Source organism: Grammomys surdaster, unplaced genomic scaffold (assembly GCF_004785775.1).
Source record: "Grammomys surdaster isolate TR1022 unplaced genomic scaffold, NIH_TR_1.0 126133, whole genome shotgun sequence".
Taxonomy (NCBI): Eukaryota; Metazoa; Chordata; class Mammalia; order Rodentia; family Muridae; genus Grammomys; species Grammomys surdaster.
Window position 1 is genome coordinate 4,404,233 of NW_021620941.1, and position 15,256 is coordinate 4,419,488.

Below are 15,256 nucleotides of genomic sequence, written 5' to 3' on the forward strand. Positions count from 1 at the left end.
TATAAACATCATCCTATAGACAGCGGGAGACGAGCACTGAGCATTGACTTGATTTGCTCTGCCTCGCTATTCTTCGCTAACAACATGCATGTATTGGTTTGACTTACATAGCATTCATTGTTGAGTTCAATTTGTGATAACACTGCCATTGAGAGAAACTCACCAAGAACTGCACAAGGTTCCTAAGGCTGCTTGCCACTTCTGCAGCCTTGCCTCAGGCCCATTGGTGAACCTGGCAGTTTCTTCAGGATTGAACTATAGCTTCTGGATCATGTGTGGTATCTGCTTGCTGAAAAGATTGGACTGTAGCTGCTGGTTCATGCCTGGTGTCTGCTTGCCTAGAGGCCTGGTCTGCAGCTGCTGAGTCTTATTTGGTGTTTGCTACAGGACTGAACTACACCCAAAGATCAAGCTCACCCCCAAAGAACTACTGCTGAACAGGTCCACTTCCCCCATATCCTAATAACTTTTCCACTGCCTCTGCTGGGTTGTAGGCTAGAGGGAAGGCTGAACCCTTATTAAAAGTAAATTACAAAATATTTATGCTTACAGGATTGAGTCTAAATTCCCCAAACTCTCTTCTCTGTTGTGGGTCCAGAAGTAGCAAAGAACATTCTGACCCACAAGGTTAATGCTCTACCACTTGGTGCCTTCTGGTGGTGCTATTTTTTAGGGCCAGAGCAGAGCCCTGGCTCTCCAGAGCCACAGTTCTTGACTTCTTACAGAACTAGGATTGCAGACCCAGAGCAGAAATGCAAATGGCAGGAATGAGAGAGTGACCCCAGGCTAGATGGTGACCAAAGGACAGAAGCACCCATTCTTCTCAGGAGCTATACCCTCCATCCACCAAAAGGCACATGGCTTTCCTCAGCCAGGAAGCAACTGCCTGCTAGCCTGACCCCTCCTCTTCTGCCCTCCCTCCATCCTAGCTCAGAGGGTGTCCTGCCCTGGCCTGGAGAGACACAAAGAGACTCAGCTGTTAGTGAAGTATAAAGTGCTAATGCAGATGGCTTTTATTGAAGGCCTACTGTGTGTTAAGTACCAGGTATGCCTCCCATCTTCCTGCACTTTCCACCAGCCGGGAAAGAAGGTGTTAATGAGCCCAAGATGTGAGTCAGGGAAAGAGCAGGAGGTAGATGGAGGCAAAGTAGCTGGGTCCTCAGAAGGCAGGATTCTGGGCTCTGGCCAAAGGCTGAGGCCTCCCCATCTCTGAGCCCACTGGGCTCTAAATTTGCACTCAGAGTCAAGAGTCTTGGGGTCTTAGTCTCTTCACCCAGGAATGGACTCTGCCCTTGAGTGTTTCTCCCACCCTGGAATGGGTCCAGAGGATAGAAGACTGACTGGCTGAGCCCAAAATAGAAGTCCGGTTTCTGCTGGCTCTGTCTCCTCCTCCTCTCTGTTCTCATTGCTCCTCTGAAGCATGGACCTCATGGGCTAGGGGCCAATGGGGCAAGAGAGAGAAAAGGAAAGTCACACGTAAAGATGTCAACAGCTATGGAGAGAGACAGACAGGTAGAGAGACAGACACAAAGGCAAACTAGAGAAATTGGAGAAAAAGAGAAAGAGAGAAGAGGTGGGTTGGGGATCAGGAGAGAAGCAGGAGGAGGGAGGAGAGAAAGAGCACTGAGAAGGTTAACCTGGACTGTGGACTAGCCCTCTTCTAGGTCCAGCCTCACCTACAGTTCATCCCTGGGGTGAGGATAGAGACTATGTCCACTGCTGCCAGCCAGGTGCAGGTGGGGCCCACGAAGGGTCTTTTGAGAGCCAGTCCAGCTAATGAGGCGGCCACTGTCATCATCCCAGGGGGAGGATGTCTCCGTGTCACTAAGCCACTCAGCATCTCCCGCATAGTGTGTGGGGGAGGCAAGCAGAGGCCTGGCTGAGAAGGCTTGGAGGTCCCGAGGCCAGAAATATGCTTTGTACTGGTCACTGTGAAGTGAGAGAAGAAATCATAAGTGGACTCACACGGCCTCTCCCTGGCTCCAACCCAGAACTGGAGCCTTGACTGTCTGCAGTATCTCTGACCTGCCCACTAGTAGTCATAGTTACTTTGAGAAGTGGCATTCTTAATATCCTTTGATGAGGACACACAGGCTCAGTACAGGGAAGTCATGGGGTTGAAAACCACATGGACAGGGGCTGAAGAGATAGCTTTGCCTTTAGGAACAGTCAATGGTCTTGCAGGGTTCCTGCACCCACATAAAGTGGCTCTCTAATGGGATCTGATGCCCTCTTCTGGCCTCTTTGGATACCTGCATTCACATGCAAACACACACACACACACACACAGATACATGTAATTAAAAATTAAAAGTAAATCTAAAAACCCACATGGGCATGGACAGCACAGTGTTCACATCTAGCTGAGTCTGGCACCTGAGCAACTCTTGGGTGACCTAGACCATGTGGGTGAATGTTGAGCGTCTACCACTCCATAGCTGCCCAGTAAGGGGTTTTGCATTGGGCTCCTGGCTAGGGTGACCCTGCCCTACCCAACCCAGGTCTCACTTTGGGTGGCGATCAAACATGACAGGCAGGAACTCATCCACAGGTAGCATGCGGTGCAGAGGCTGGGAGGCTAACAGTTTTCGAGCACCTGCCAGGCTCAAGGTGTATGCGAGTGTCCAATAGGAGTACCCAGCCACCACGAGACCAGGCAGCCCCTCCACAGCCACTTCCTCCTCAGGGTTCACCTGCTTCCGCCCAAGGTAGCTGCAAATGACAGCAAAAGTGTCAGGAGTTCCCACAAAGGCTGGAGTCTCCTGGCCCTTTCCCAGATAGGACAAGGTCAGGCTCTGCAGAAAGGGCTAGCTAGGACCCCAGGATAAAAAAAGTAGACCCAGGAGGCATATCCCATCTCCCTTGCCCTGAGAGGCAGCCTGCCTACATCAAGTCCCATGACAGCTTCTGAGTCAGCACATCCTCCATCAGCCGTTCCAGCCGCCTCCGGAAGTTGTCCTCAAAGCGCACGTCATCCTCAAACACCATGACTCGGGCCAGGCCCCTGGCAACCACCTGCAGCACACATGACAGGGGAGAGGACTTTGCAGATTTGGGCTGTCCTGTTCCTACCTACCTAAAGCCAGGCCAGCAGACTCTTTTTGGCTATGTGCCACATACCAAATGCTGATCATACCATGTAGCTCCCCAGAGCATGCTGGGCCGCCACTGCCTAGGAACTGAAATTCATCTTGTTCTGGCATTCAAGGCCCTTGAGCTGGTGCGTCACATTCTAGCTAAAAGAATCCTGGTGGCAGTCATGACTTTTGCTACAGTCACTGAATACTAAAGCTCTCTCAGGGCTAGCCAGTGTAACTGCTCAGCCTTAGAGAGAGAAGCACAGGTTCTTGCTTTGTCATCTGAAGCTAGGTTGGGTAGGGGGTGTGAGAGACTCCACAAAATTACTCCTAAAATTACTCTTTGTAGCTATGGAAGAAAATGTGGAAAATATGTGAAATCATCTGGTGAAGGGCCAGCTTGTGACTGAGTCATCTGCTCAGTCTGTTCACAGATGGTAACTAACAAAAAGATTGCACATGCGCGCACACTCCTTGGAGGTGAAAAAAAGAAAGAGCTAGGTACATGCACTCTATCTCCTAAAGGGAGCACCCTCGGGCGCCCAGTGCCCTCCAGTTCTCCAGCAGTGCCCCAGCCAGGGCCTGAGGCTGAGTGCCCCAGGGCCTTCAGCTTTCTGCTCCTGACATACCTTCCCACATGCAGGAATTTGCCTGTTTTCTTCTGCCTGGAAGGTTCACTGTCTATCTGACCCCAAGCAGGGGCAAACAACCACCTCCACCTCCCCCACAAAGTGCAGTCTTGGGTCCCTCTTGTGATCTGTGTCACCCTCTAGAACCCCATGATGCCCCCTCCTTTTACCTGTGTACAAACACTTATATCTGGAGGCCAGGGCTCAATGTCAGGATCTCTTTCTCTACTTCTCATCACCTTGTTTGCTTTGTTTTAATTTTTGGACAGGGTGTTTCTGCGTAGCCCTGGCTGTCCTGAGCTCGATCTGTAGACCAGACTGGCCTTGAACTCACAGAGACCTGCCTGCCTCTGCCTCCCTAGTGCTGGGATTAAAGTCGTGAGCCACCATCCCTGTCTCATTCTTTTTTCTCCCTCAATGAAGCAGAGTTGGGGGTTATTAAATATATTTAAAAAATTTAAGGACCTGGAGGGCTAGCTTGGCTGTTAAGAGCATTTAACGCTCTCACAGAGGATGCAGGTTTGATTCCCAGGACCCACACAGCAGCTCACAACCATCTGTAACTCCAGGTCCAGGGGATCTGACACCCTCCAAGGGCACAGTACACATGTGGTGTACAGACAGACATACAGGCTAAACACCCATACACATAAAATAAAAATAAATCACTCTTCTAAGAAATAATTTAAGCAGCCGGGCGGTGGAAGTGCACACCTTTAATCCTAGCACTTGGGAGGCAGTCAGATTTCTGAGTTCGAGAGTTCGAGGCTAGCCTGGTCTACAGAGTGAGTTCCAGGACAGCCAGGGCTACACAGAGAAACCCTGTCTCAAAAAAACAAACCAAAAAAAAAAAAAAAGAAAGAAAGAAAGAAAGAATTTAAGCATGAGGGTTAAGAGAATGTGGTTTTCAGGAAGAAGTAAGGCAGGCCATATGTGAGCATCAGAGGGGTGTCACACCTTATTTTTGAGGCAGGGTCACTCATCGAACTGGGATCTTTCATTTCATCTAGACTGGCTTGCCAGGCAAACCCACAGGATCTGTGTGGGGTCACAGACGTGACACACTTATGCAGCTTTTTGTGGGCACTGAACTCTGTATTCGGGTCTTCACGCTTCCCCAGCCAGCATGTCACCACTGGGTCACCTCCCCACCCACGGGAGCGCTCTCTTAAGGGATAAGACAGACACAGTTTCCTTTTCCCCTGTGTTACCAGGGACGAATCCCCCCTAGGGAACAGGGACAGTGGGATAAACAACATCACCATCACTCAGTGACGCCAGGGAAGTGTTGAACACGAGGGTTCAAAGGACCTTCTTGTCAGACAAACTCATCCCTCATTCATAAAATCACTTGCATGCCAGGCAATCAACTAAGACAACCAACTTCTCCATCATCCCTGAAGGGTGTGGTCCAGAGGGCTGGTATCCTCACCTCTTCCCAGATGGAGTAGTGACTGAGGAAGCAGCCCACCTCACCCTTGGTCAGTGTGCGGCCCGAGTAGGGATCTTGGTAGCCAGGGAGCAGGTCCACACCAAGGTGTTTGAGGATACTGCTGTTGAGTGTCCTATGAGACACAAGCATAGATGGGTGACACGTGCCAACACGAGCCTCTAGCCAGAGGGGCCTCACCTGTACACGCTGCAGAGAATCACATAGGAGCCTGGTTTAAAGGAAGATTTAATTGTATAACTCCTTCATGTGGCCTGGGCTTAGAGAACTCTAGCCTCTTTAAGAAAGCCTCAGGAGGATGAACTTATGGACTGTGCTTGACGCAGAGGCAATGTAGGAAGAACCCACAAAGGGTTGTAGACAACCCTTTCTTCATCAAGGCCCAGTAAAGGGCAGATACTCCATAGGGCAGCCAGGTATAATGGTGCAGGCCTATAAGCCAAGCTCTTGGGAGGCAAAGGCAGGCAGACCTTTGAGTTTGAGGCTAAGCCCAGTCTACATAGTGAGTTCCAGGCCAGCCAGAGCTATGTGAGACCCTGGATTGAGAGGGAAGGAGGGAAGAAAGGAGGGAGACAGACAGACAGACAGAACAAAGCAATCCCTGGTGCACCTGTGTAATCCCAGCTGTTGGGAGGTAGAAGCAGAAAGATCAGGAATTCAAGGTCATTCTCTTTCACACAGTCAATTCAAGGCCAAATTTAGCTATATGAGAACCTGTCTCAAAAAAGAAAAACAAGCCAAGGTCCAGGATACCAGTGGCTCAGTAGGATACAGTGTTTGACTAGAAATCCTGAGGATGTGAATTCAATCTGCAGATCCCACAGTGAAAGGAGAGAATGACTCCTAAAACATGCCCTCTGATCTCTACATGTGTGCGCCCTCATGTATGCAAAACACATACACACACACACACACACACACACACAAATAAATAAACCTGAAATTTTTCTAAATAAACCCCAAAAGAATAATGAGGAAATTATATATGTGTGCGTGTGTGTGTGTGTGTGTGTGTATTTGTGTGTGTGTATCTATCTACCTACCTACCTATCTACCTACCTACCTATTGAACAAAATATATTTTATAAAGTCGAGTATATGTATGTGAACAAAAAGGACCTAGGGTTTGGAGCAAACAGCTGCTGGCATTGGGGACATGTGAGCCTGGCAGCAGTTGTAGATTGACCATTGAATCCATGTGGAACACAGCCAGACTTCACCCATGCTCCACACTCTAGCCCCTCAGGGACCTAACTCTAGCATGGAGAACACCCCTGAGGCTGCCTACCCCTTAGCCAGGTGATGGACTTGGCTAACTTCTTGCTGGACTCTCAGGGACCACAAGAAGCAAGCTTGCTTATGTATCAAGTAGAAGTGAGGCTGAGAGATGGGACAGTTCCCCAGCGTTTATACTGCTGCCATGTGATAGCCCTCAACCCAGGTTCTGGGGACTTCTGCACGGCACCCTTCTCCCTCAGATAAGCTAAAGGAGGACATTTTGTCCTGTTGGCCTGCTCTGGCATTCCTGAGACAGCAGGATTCAGGCCCTATTCGGCTACCTCCCGGGTGTTTAGGAAGTTCACTCAACTGGTCTGCTTGTCCACTCCTAGGATCTCAAGATGGATGCCATGATCTCCAAGTCGCGTCCCTGGGAGTCTCACCTGCCATCCACAGCGTCCACCACCTGGGCAGAGATCTCCATCTCCCAGAGAGAGCTCAGCATTCGAGCCCGGCGAAGGGGTCTGCGGGCCAGGCTGATGACAAAGACCTGGAGGGAGTAGACATGAGCCCAAGGAGGGCAGACATGAGTCCAAGGAAGGGTTGCTTATCCCCCCCACCCCAGTTATGTTGGTTGGAAACTTACTTCATCAAACCCCATTTTGCTGGGCTTCTTTGGAGGCCGAGATACATGAGCTGAGGCCAGCATGGGGGGTCCATCCACTGCAAAAAGAAACAACACCCCCAACACCCAGGCATGAGTCCCTACTGACTCCTGGTCACAGACCCCCTGGAATCCAGCCCCAGCTTTGCTCCCACGGCTCCAGAAGAACACCTAGAAGGACAGGCTTCCTGAGCTCCTGCCCCACTGTACAAATCAGAACATTGAGGTGCCACAGGGAAAAGGGCTTGCTCATTGTCATGACATTAGTTCATACCAAGGCTGGCACCCAAATGTGCCTAAATCTATGCTTAGTAAAGGAGCATTGTGGGAAGGCAGGAGACCCCAGCCCTCACCTAGTGCTTCCAAAATCAGGTGGATAAAGTTAGTCTTCTCTTCCTCCAGCCCCTGGTGGGGCTTCACTGCCACATTCATGTATCCGTAACGATGTTCATTGCACACATGCACTGAGACCCCTGCAGAGAGGCTGTGTTAGCACTGGAGCCAGGCAAACAATCAGGGCCCTTCCCTCCCTGACCCTCAGTAAGTTCTCCCCTCTTCAGAGTCTTCACAGCCCTAGCCAAGCTTCGGCCCAGGTCCAGATCCCACAGCCACAGTCTGCTCTGGCAGAGTGTCCCATATCATTGCCTCACTGTCATCCTTAGCTCTTCCTTAGGGTTTTTGGGATTTTTCCCTACAGAAGCAGGATTGAGACAGGGTCTCACTTTGTAGCACTGGATGGCCTGGAACTCCTCATGTAGACCAGGCTGGCCTTGAACTCATGGAGATCAGGAGTGCTGTGATTAAGGGCATGTGCCACTATGTCCAGTGCTCTAGGGGTTGGATTTATCCCACTCTCAGCCAAACACATCCTTTCTAAGTAATTTTCTTCTTAAAAATAATTATGGGGTGAAGGAGAGATACCTCAGCAACTAAAAGCACTTGCTACTCTTGCAGAAGACCTGAGTTCAATTCACAACCACCTGTAAGTCTGGTTCCAGGGGATCCAGCACCCTCTTCTGGCCTTCTCAGGCACTGCACCCATGTGGCACACATACATACATATCAGCCAACAAATGTTCGTGCACAAAATGAAAATAAATAATAATGCTAGGCGTGGTGGCACACACCTTTAATCCCAGCACTGGAGAGGCAGAGGCAGGTGGATCTCTGAGTTCAACACCAGCCTGCTCTACATAGTGAGTTCCAGGCTAGCCAGGGCTACATAGTGAGTCCCTGTCTGAAAAGAATACTGGCAAGTCAGGGGTGTGGCTCAGTGGTAGAATGACATACACCAAAAAATAAAAACAATAGCACTGGGATGTAGCCTAGTGGTACATTCTGGGTTCCATTCCCAACACTACACACACACACACACACACACACACACACAAATTTGTAGGACAGGGGGTTTGAGATGGAGTTTTGTTTGTTTGTTTGTTTGTTTGTTTGTTTTGCAGCCCTAGCTGTCCTGGAACTCACTCTGTAGACCAGGCTGGCCTTGAACTCAGAGATCCACCTGCCTCTGCCTCCCAAGTGCTGGGATTAAAGGCGTACACCACCACTGCCCAGCACAAAGATAGAAATTAAATAAAAAATCAACATCAGGGCTGAGAAGATAGCTCAGCACTGTGGAGATTGAATCTAACACACATGCAAAACAACAACAACAAAATAGAAAGAAAGCCCCCTTGGATGTGTGCATGCCTGTGACCCCAGTCGGGTTGTGGGGATGAACAGAAGGACTGTTGGGGTTTAATGGACACCAACTTAGCTCCAGGCTCTCAGAGAGACCCTAAGAGGGAGGGAGAGCAATGGAGCAGGTCACAGCCACTCCACCGTGTGATCTCATGCGCTGGGCTGACCATGTGACCTTCTGAGGGCAACACAGCACTGGCAGGCTGAAGACTAGGTCTGTGCCCATCAGGTTCCCAGGGAGGGCCCTGTCTTCCTGTCCTGCCTCACCTGCACTGTGCTTCACTACCTGCCTTCTTTTCTTTAAAAAAGAAAGAAAGAAAGAAAAAGCGTTGTTCATTTTATGTATGTCACTGTCTTCAGACACACCAGAAGAAGGCATCAGATCCCATTACAGATGGCTTTGAACCACCATGTGGTTGTTGGGAATTGAACTCAGGACCTCTGGAAGAATAGTCAGTGCTCTTAACCACTGAGCCGTCTCTCCAGCCCAACCACACCTGCTTTCTTACCCTTCCTATCATGGGGTCTTCGCATATGCTGGCCTTTCTGCTTTTAAATACTTTTTCTTGGGGAACGGAGAGTTGGTTCGGTGGTTAAGAGCATTTGCTGTCCTTGCAAAGGACTCAGGTTCAATTTCTGGAACATGGAGATTCACTGCTTCCTGGAGGCACCAAGCATGCCTGTGGTACACAGACATACATGCAGGCAAAACACTCATACACAAAATAAAATAAATCTAAAAAAAGAAAATATTTTTCTTGCTGTTTGCTTCATTATTGCCTGCCCACACTTTAGATCAAGAGTTTACGATCTTCACGAGATCTTCTCTGACTAAATCAACCGTGGCCTGAGCGCCAGAACACTATAATCAGGATCTCCTTCCTGTCAATGACGACTGATTTGTGAGGGCCTCTGACTAACTGGACTGCAGGCTCCAAGAGGAAGGGACTCCAGGATTACCACTATCACCCCAGTGCCTGTCACACAGTGGGTATTATCACACAGTGGGTGCTCCATAAATATCTCCTTAGTGAAGCAATACCTGAAAATGCCAAATGGAGGCAGCCGCTAGCTCACCTCCTCCACTAGGCAGTAGGTTTAAGAAAGGCAATGATCCAAAGGACCCACAGGAGGTGACAAGATGAAATGTGAAGTGGAGATTGGCATACTAAGCAGAGGGACCAGCAGGTGCAAAGGCCCAGGAGTCTCCAAGGCCTGCTGAAGAAGGCCTAATCCTCACCAGCAGCCTGGCAAGCATAGGCGAAGACAATGATGTCATCAAAAGGCCACGTATAGTTGGGATGAGGTGGGTAGAAGGCAAGCTGGGCTGTTTCCTTGGTCTGCAAGGATACCAGGAAGGTAGAGTGGACCATAGGGACCCGGAAGCAGCCCTGGCGCTGGCGGTTCTTAGTAGGGAAGTATTCAGCTGTGCGGCGATAGTAGCCCTGAAGGAGAGAATGTCTGTGGCTGTGGCCAAACATATCTTGGCCCAAAGGCCTTGAAGCCTCAGGATCTATCCTCCTCGGCTCCTGAAGCTCCTGAGGCCTCACCCAGTCTCACCTGTGGAGTGATACCACACCAAAAGTTGGAATAATAGGTCTGGGAGTCCAGCATTGGGGCCACCACTGGCAGTTGCCGATCTATGAGAAGCCTCAGTGTCTGGTTGTTGGTAAGAATGTTGTCTGTATCTGCGAACTTTGGAGAAGGACAATGTCACAGGGAATCCTTTCTGAGATTCAAGACCAAAGAGTTCACTGAGTGGGAATTCCTTCAAAGAGATCTAACCAGGGCCAGAGAGAGACTAGAAAGATAAAGTACTTGTTACCAAGCCTGACAACCAGAATCCAGTCTCTGGGACCCACACGGTAAAAGAGACTCTGGAAAGCCGTCCTCTGACATGCACACACATCCCGGCATGTGCACATGTGCATACATACATACAGGATACAGACTGGGGGTGCTAATCATTTCTGACAAGGAGCCATTCTGAGATGCTGGCTTAGGCTTAGAGTACAGCAAGTAGCAGATGGAAGAATCCTATCTGAGGTCTAGCTCAGCCAGCAGATCCCAAGCCAGCAGATCCAAACATCTACTTTGAGGTAACTGATTAAAAGGACTGGCGGCTCTTCCCGAGGCCCTGAGCTGGAGACCCACTGACCCTGAGGTGACTCACTACAAAGCGGAGCTCATTTCCAGGTCCCTTCTGCCCTCTGTGGGCTGCATGCACATGATGCAGACAAACACGCAGGCACACACCCACCTTCATAAAACAAAAATAAACCAGGCGGGGGTGGTGGCACACACTTTTAATCCCAACACTTGGGCGGCAGAGGCAGGTAGATTTCTGAGGCCAGCCTGGTCTATAGAGTGAGTTCCAGGACAGCCAGGGCTACACAGAGAAACCCTGTCTCGAAAACCCAATGAGCAAACAAAACAAAAATATTGAAAAAAATCTATTCTGAGCTCTAATCCAGGGATCCAGACTCAGTTTATACTCTAGGCATACAAAGGCTCAGGAATCTAGGCACAGCATATAACCTAAGACCTGTATAAGGAGCCAGGTTTAGTATCTAGTTTGAGCTTAAATACAGGGGTCTCACTCAGTCTCCAAAAGATCCAGCCTATAGATAGTTTGGGTATAACCAGACTTTATTGGGAGCAGGTGCTAATGGCTCCCACCTACTCCTCAGCTAGGCATTCTTACCAGGATGTAGTCAGCTCCCCAGTCCCTGGCAAAGGCCAGCGCTTCCTGCCTCAGCTCCATCAAAAACTGATGCCTTTCTTTGGTCCAGTGCTTGGGACCCTGTTCATCTGGGTAGGACCTGAAATGGGGAAAGGTGAGATGCTCTCTTGAGAGAGGGGGCCTCTCCTTCTCTGCAGGGAATAGACATGGCATGCTTTGGGGCTGTGCCCTGGGGAATGGCTGTTCTCCGTCAGCACCCTTGCCCTCAGTCAGCCACCTGGCCTCCTCCTCAGGCCTCCAGCGCACAGTCGCATAGTCGGAGCCCACAGCTGCCAGCCATTCCTGAAGCATCCCTGTGGTGTTGTCCATGTTGTGATCTGTGGCACACCTGCGAGCACAAAACAGAATGACTGTCCTGAGAGCAACGGGGGAGAGCTGTGTGCTACAGTGGAGGTGTTGCAGGATATCTACCTCAGGCACAGTCCATATCTCTGTGTGCTTCGCATCCTCCCTTCTGACTTTGTGCACTGTACTGTGGAATTGAATCTAGAGACTTGTACACGCCAAGCAAGCCCCTGACCACTGAGCTACATGCTCAGCCTGAGTGCACTTGGAAAGACATTCCCTTGACCTTAAAGATTGCACCTGCCACCCCCCTCACTTTTGTCCCTCTTCATAGCTCCATAAGTCAGGCCTTTTCCAGCTCAGAATCAGACAAAACAGTAATTGCCTTTCTCTCCTTACCTAATTACCCTGAGCTGTAACTAGGATCACACCATGCTGACAGCCCCTGAGAAGTGCTGGTGACCCAAGTTCTGTTACCATGGAGCACAGCTTTCCCTCTACTGGGGAAGGGGCTCTAGTAATGGAGGTGGAAGGCTTAGCCAAGATCCCAGGTTTTAGGCGATGCTGTTCCTTTAAGCCAGTTCCCCAGAAGGGAAGACTAACTACGTGTCAAGTCTTACAGGGGTGGGAACTAACTAACTCCCCAAGTGTGGTGACTGTGGGCAGCCTCTCCAGGCCACAGCTCCACCCCTAGCCCAACTTTGGTGTCCTGTGAGGAGTCTATCTCCAGCCTCAGCTCGGGCTCCTCCCTGTTCTGTCTTTTTGAGACAGGGTGCTGTAACCTCTGATCCCAGCATCCTATGAGACCTGTCAGAACCAGCCAGCCCCTCTACCCAGAGAAGCTAGCAGTACCACTAGGGGGGACACCCAGCCTGGCGCCCCTGCCCAGCATCCCGCCTGGAGCTGAGGGTTTTCCCCCACCTGCACTCTAGAAACCTCCAGTCTGACTGATCGTTTTCTATGCTGGGCCCCAGGGGACTCTAGAGGTTCAGTCTACATCGGGTAGACCATAGGTCTTCACTGCGATGTACTGCCAGCCCCAAGGGCTGGGTCAGAAAGGACAGGCCTAACTAAAATCCAGGGGAAGCCCGGGAAGCCTGGGAAGCCCGGGACGAGAAGGGAGCCCAAAGGAGGGGTGCGTATCCCTGGGCTGAACCCTGGCCTCAGAAGTCTGCTCTTGCTCCGCGGGACTTAGGAATCCTGCTGAGGGGTCTGGGAGGGAGGAGTTTGTCTGGGTAGTGTCTGGGCAGGACCGATGAGGCCTCTGGCTAAAAAGCCTTCCTGGGTCCTGGGGCTTGATGCCTAGATGTACCCACCCCTGGATCTCTCACCAGAGGGCCAGCCTGGCCCGGGGGTAGTCCAGGCGCTCCAGCGCACCCAGGTAGTGGGGCAGAGAATGTTCAGCATTTCGGGCCAGGATGACAAGGACTACGGTGGGTAGAGTCGACTCCGTGACACCGGCAGCCCAGAGCCGCGGCCACAGCAGGAGCAGCAGAGGTAGGAGCGGCGCAAAGCGCATGGCGGGACTGGGTGGCTGTGGAGGAACCCGGGTCTCCCACCTCCGCAGGGAGGGGGCAGGACGGGCGGGGCATGGGGGCGGGGTCTTAGAGGGGCGTGGCTACTGCAGTGAGGCCCCTGAGCCCCTCTTGGGCGCCTGCACGCTCCGCTGTCTGTCCTCTTCTCCACCCAGGCCCTAAATGTCCAGGGTTTGACACCTGTTCTGGACGCGTCCTGGGGTCCGCCTTCTCCGTGTGAACCTCAAAAGGCGTTGGCACGAAGGGAGAATCCGGGGGCCTCGGTTGACCGCTTGCACCCTGGCCGTTCATCTCACTCCTGGGATACTGACACCCGGAATTCCCGGCTCTCTGACCCTCAGCCTTGGACTCAGGAAGCTGCAGCCTTCGCGGGAAGCCCGGTTCCTGCCCCTGCTCCGTCTGAGGCGCCCTCTGGTGGCCCCAGGCAGTAACTCCACATACCCTGCAGATGACGTGATGAGCTGAAGAGCAAGCACCAGCTTGGGGAGAGGATCTGGCCTCTTCTGAAACCTCGTATCACCTCCACATGCTCCAGCCCTTAAAGAAAGCAAAGGCCTTCTTTCAATTGTTTTTTTTTAATACAATAAAATTAGAAATTGTATATTTAATCTCCCAAATAAGACCTAACCAACATCATCACATTGCTTATCAGTTTGACTCTGAGGACAATTTAGTTTGACATAATGTGTGTTTGTTTTTTCTTTAGAAAGAAGAACTATTGGGAGGGAGGATGCACTTGGTCCTGTGGAGGCTTGATGGCTCAGAGAAGGAGAATACTAGAGGGGTGGAGGTGGGAGCGGGTAGGTGGGTGGTTGAGCACCCTCTTAGAGGCAAGGGGGGGGATGGGATGTGGGTGGGGCTTGTAGAGGGAGGACTGGGAAGGGGGACAACATTGAAATATAAATAAATAAAATAATAATAATTAAGAAAGCAAAGTCCACTCCGACTGAGGGCAGGACTTGGAGGTAACCACAGAACCCTCTGATGATGATCCATTCCCCCTCCAAAATAGGAGATACAGCCTTCTTTGGGACAGAGCAAAGCTTAGGACCCTGTTAGAATGAAAGGGAATCTCCAACCTTTTCTTAGGAGAGAAAAAGGGTGAAGTGGGGTTTAAGAAGTTCCAGGAGAGCATCTGTCACTAACCTGACTGATGACAGCTAACATGAGGGTTTGCTACAAGATGACACCTTGAGAATGGATGCACTTGAGTCTCTCTCTCTCTGCCAGGAGCCTGAGCCAGGTTGGAAGAGAGGCCTCTCTATCCACCCTCCTTCCGCCTGAATGGCCTGCTTGACTAGGGTTGCCTTTCAGCCTCTTCAGGACAGACACTAAGAGAGGGAAAGCACACACCACCTGTTGAGAGGATGAAAGGAGCAGGTTCAGCAAAGAAAGGGCTTACCTGACAATGAACAGCATCCCTGGGGCTGAGCTCTGGACTCAGATCTCTACCCTGGCTTTGGTCACAGCTTCCTGTTGGGCTATTTCCAGGCTAGTGGTCCTGCAATGAGAAGGGCCCATGGAAACATCCCCGTTTGGAGAATTCTCCCTAAAGCTGTCCCTATCCTACACATCTAGAGCCACTGCCCACTCTATCAGTCATAGGATTGCTGTGGTCAGAGTGCTTGTGACCCCCCTACCCCCCGCAGCACTCAGATCTGAAACCTAATCATCAGTGTCATGGTACTGAGAGAGGAGGGGCTAGAGAGATGGCTGGCCCAGGGGTTAAGAGCACTGGCTGCTCTTACAAAGGACCAATTCCCAGAACCCACTCAGCTAACAACCGTCTATAATTCTAGTTCCAGGGGATCCAAAGCTGCACCAGGTCTGAAGCTCAGGCACTGAGCCTGGTGGATCACACTTGTAATTCTAGCACTTGGGAACCTGAGGCAGGAGGATGTCCAGGCTGGGCTACACTGAGATCCAACTGCATCTTCTGGTCTCTACAGGCACCAAGCAC

At 51.0% G+C, this 15,256-nt stretch overlaps 1 protein-coding gene across 2 annotated transcripts; it reads right to left on the minus strand.

Annotated features, from left to right (window-relative positions):
* Positions 1–983: 983 nt before the first annotated feature.
* On the minus strand, positions 984–13,312 carry Cercam (cerebral endothelial cell adhesion molecule). Of its 2 annotated transcripts, XM_028757025.1 has the most exons (13): positions 13,093–13,312; positions 11,694–11,804; positions 11,438–11,555; positions 10,294–10,428; positions 9,974–10,178; positions 7,392–7,511; positions 7,021–7,097; positions 6,818–6,924; positions 5,139–5,271; positions 2,888–3,015; positions 2,509–2,712; positions 1,677–1,929; positions 984–1,434 (listed from the first exon to the last, which is right to left on the minus strand). In XM_028757025.1, exons 1-12 carry the CDS (start codon positions 13,278–13,280, stop codon positions 1,677–1,679), a joined length of 1,779 nt encoding a protein of 592 aa, XP_028612858.1. In that variant the 5' UTR covers positions 13,281–13,312; the 3' UTR covers positions 984–1,434. The 2 variants fall into 2 exon arrangements, with proteins under 2 accessions (XP_028612858.1, XP_028612857.1); XM_028757024.1 differs by having other exon boundaries at positions 984–1,929.
* Between the last annotated feature and the right edge of the window lie 1,944 nt (positions 13,313–15,256).

Excerpts from the sequence above, each read along its gene's own strand:
- Cercam (XM_028757025.1), bottom strand. The coding sequence starts at position 13,280 with ATGCGCTTTGCGCCGCTCCTACCTCTGCTGCTCCTGCTGTGGCCGCGG. Across the intron at positions 7,512-9,973 it reads CTATGCTTGCCAGGCTGCTG|GGGTCTCAGTGCATGTGTGC; the intron begins GTGAGGATTAGG and ends GCCTCTCTGCAG. Across the intron at positions 6,925-7,020 it reads GCAAAATGGGGTTTGATGAA|GTCTTTGTCATCAGCCTGGC; the intron begins GTAAGTTTCCAA and ends TACTCCCTCCAG.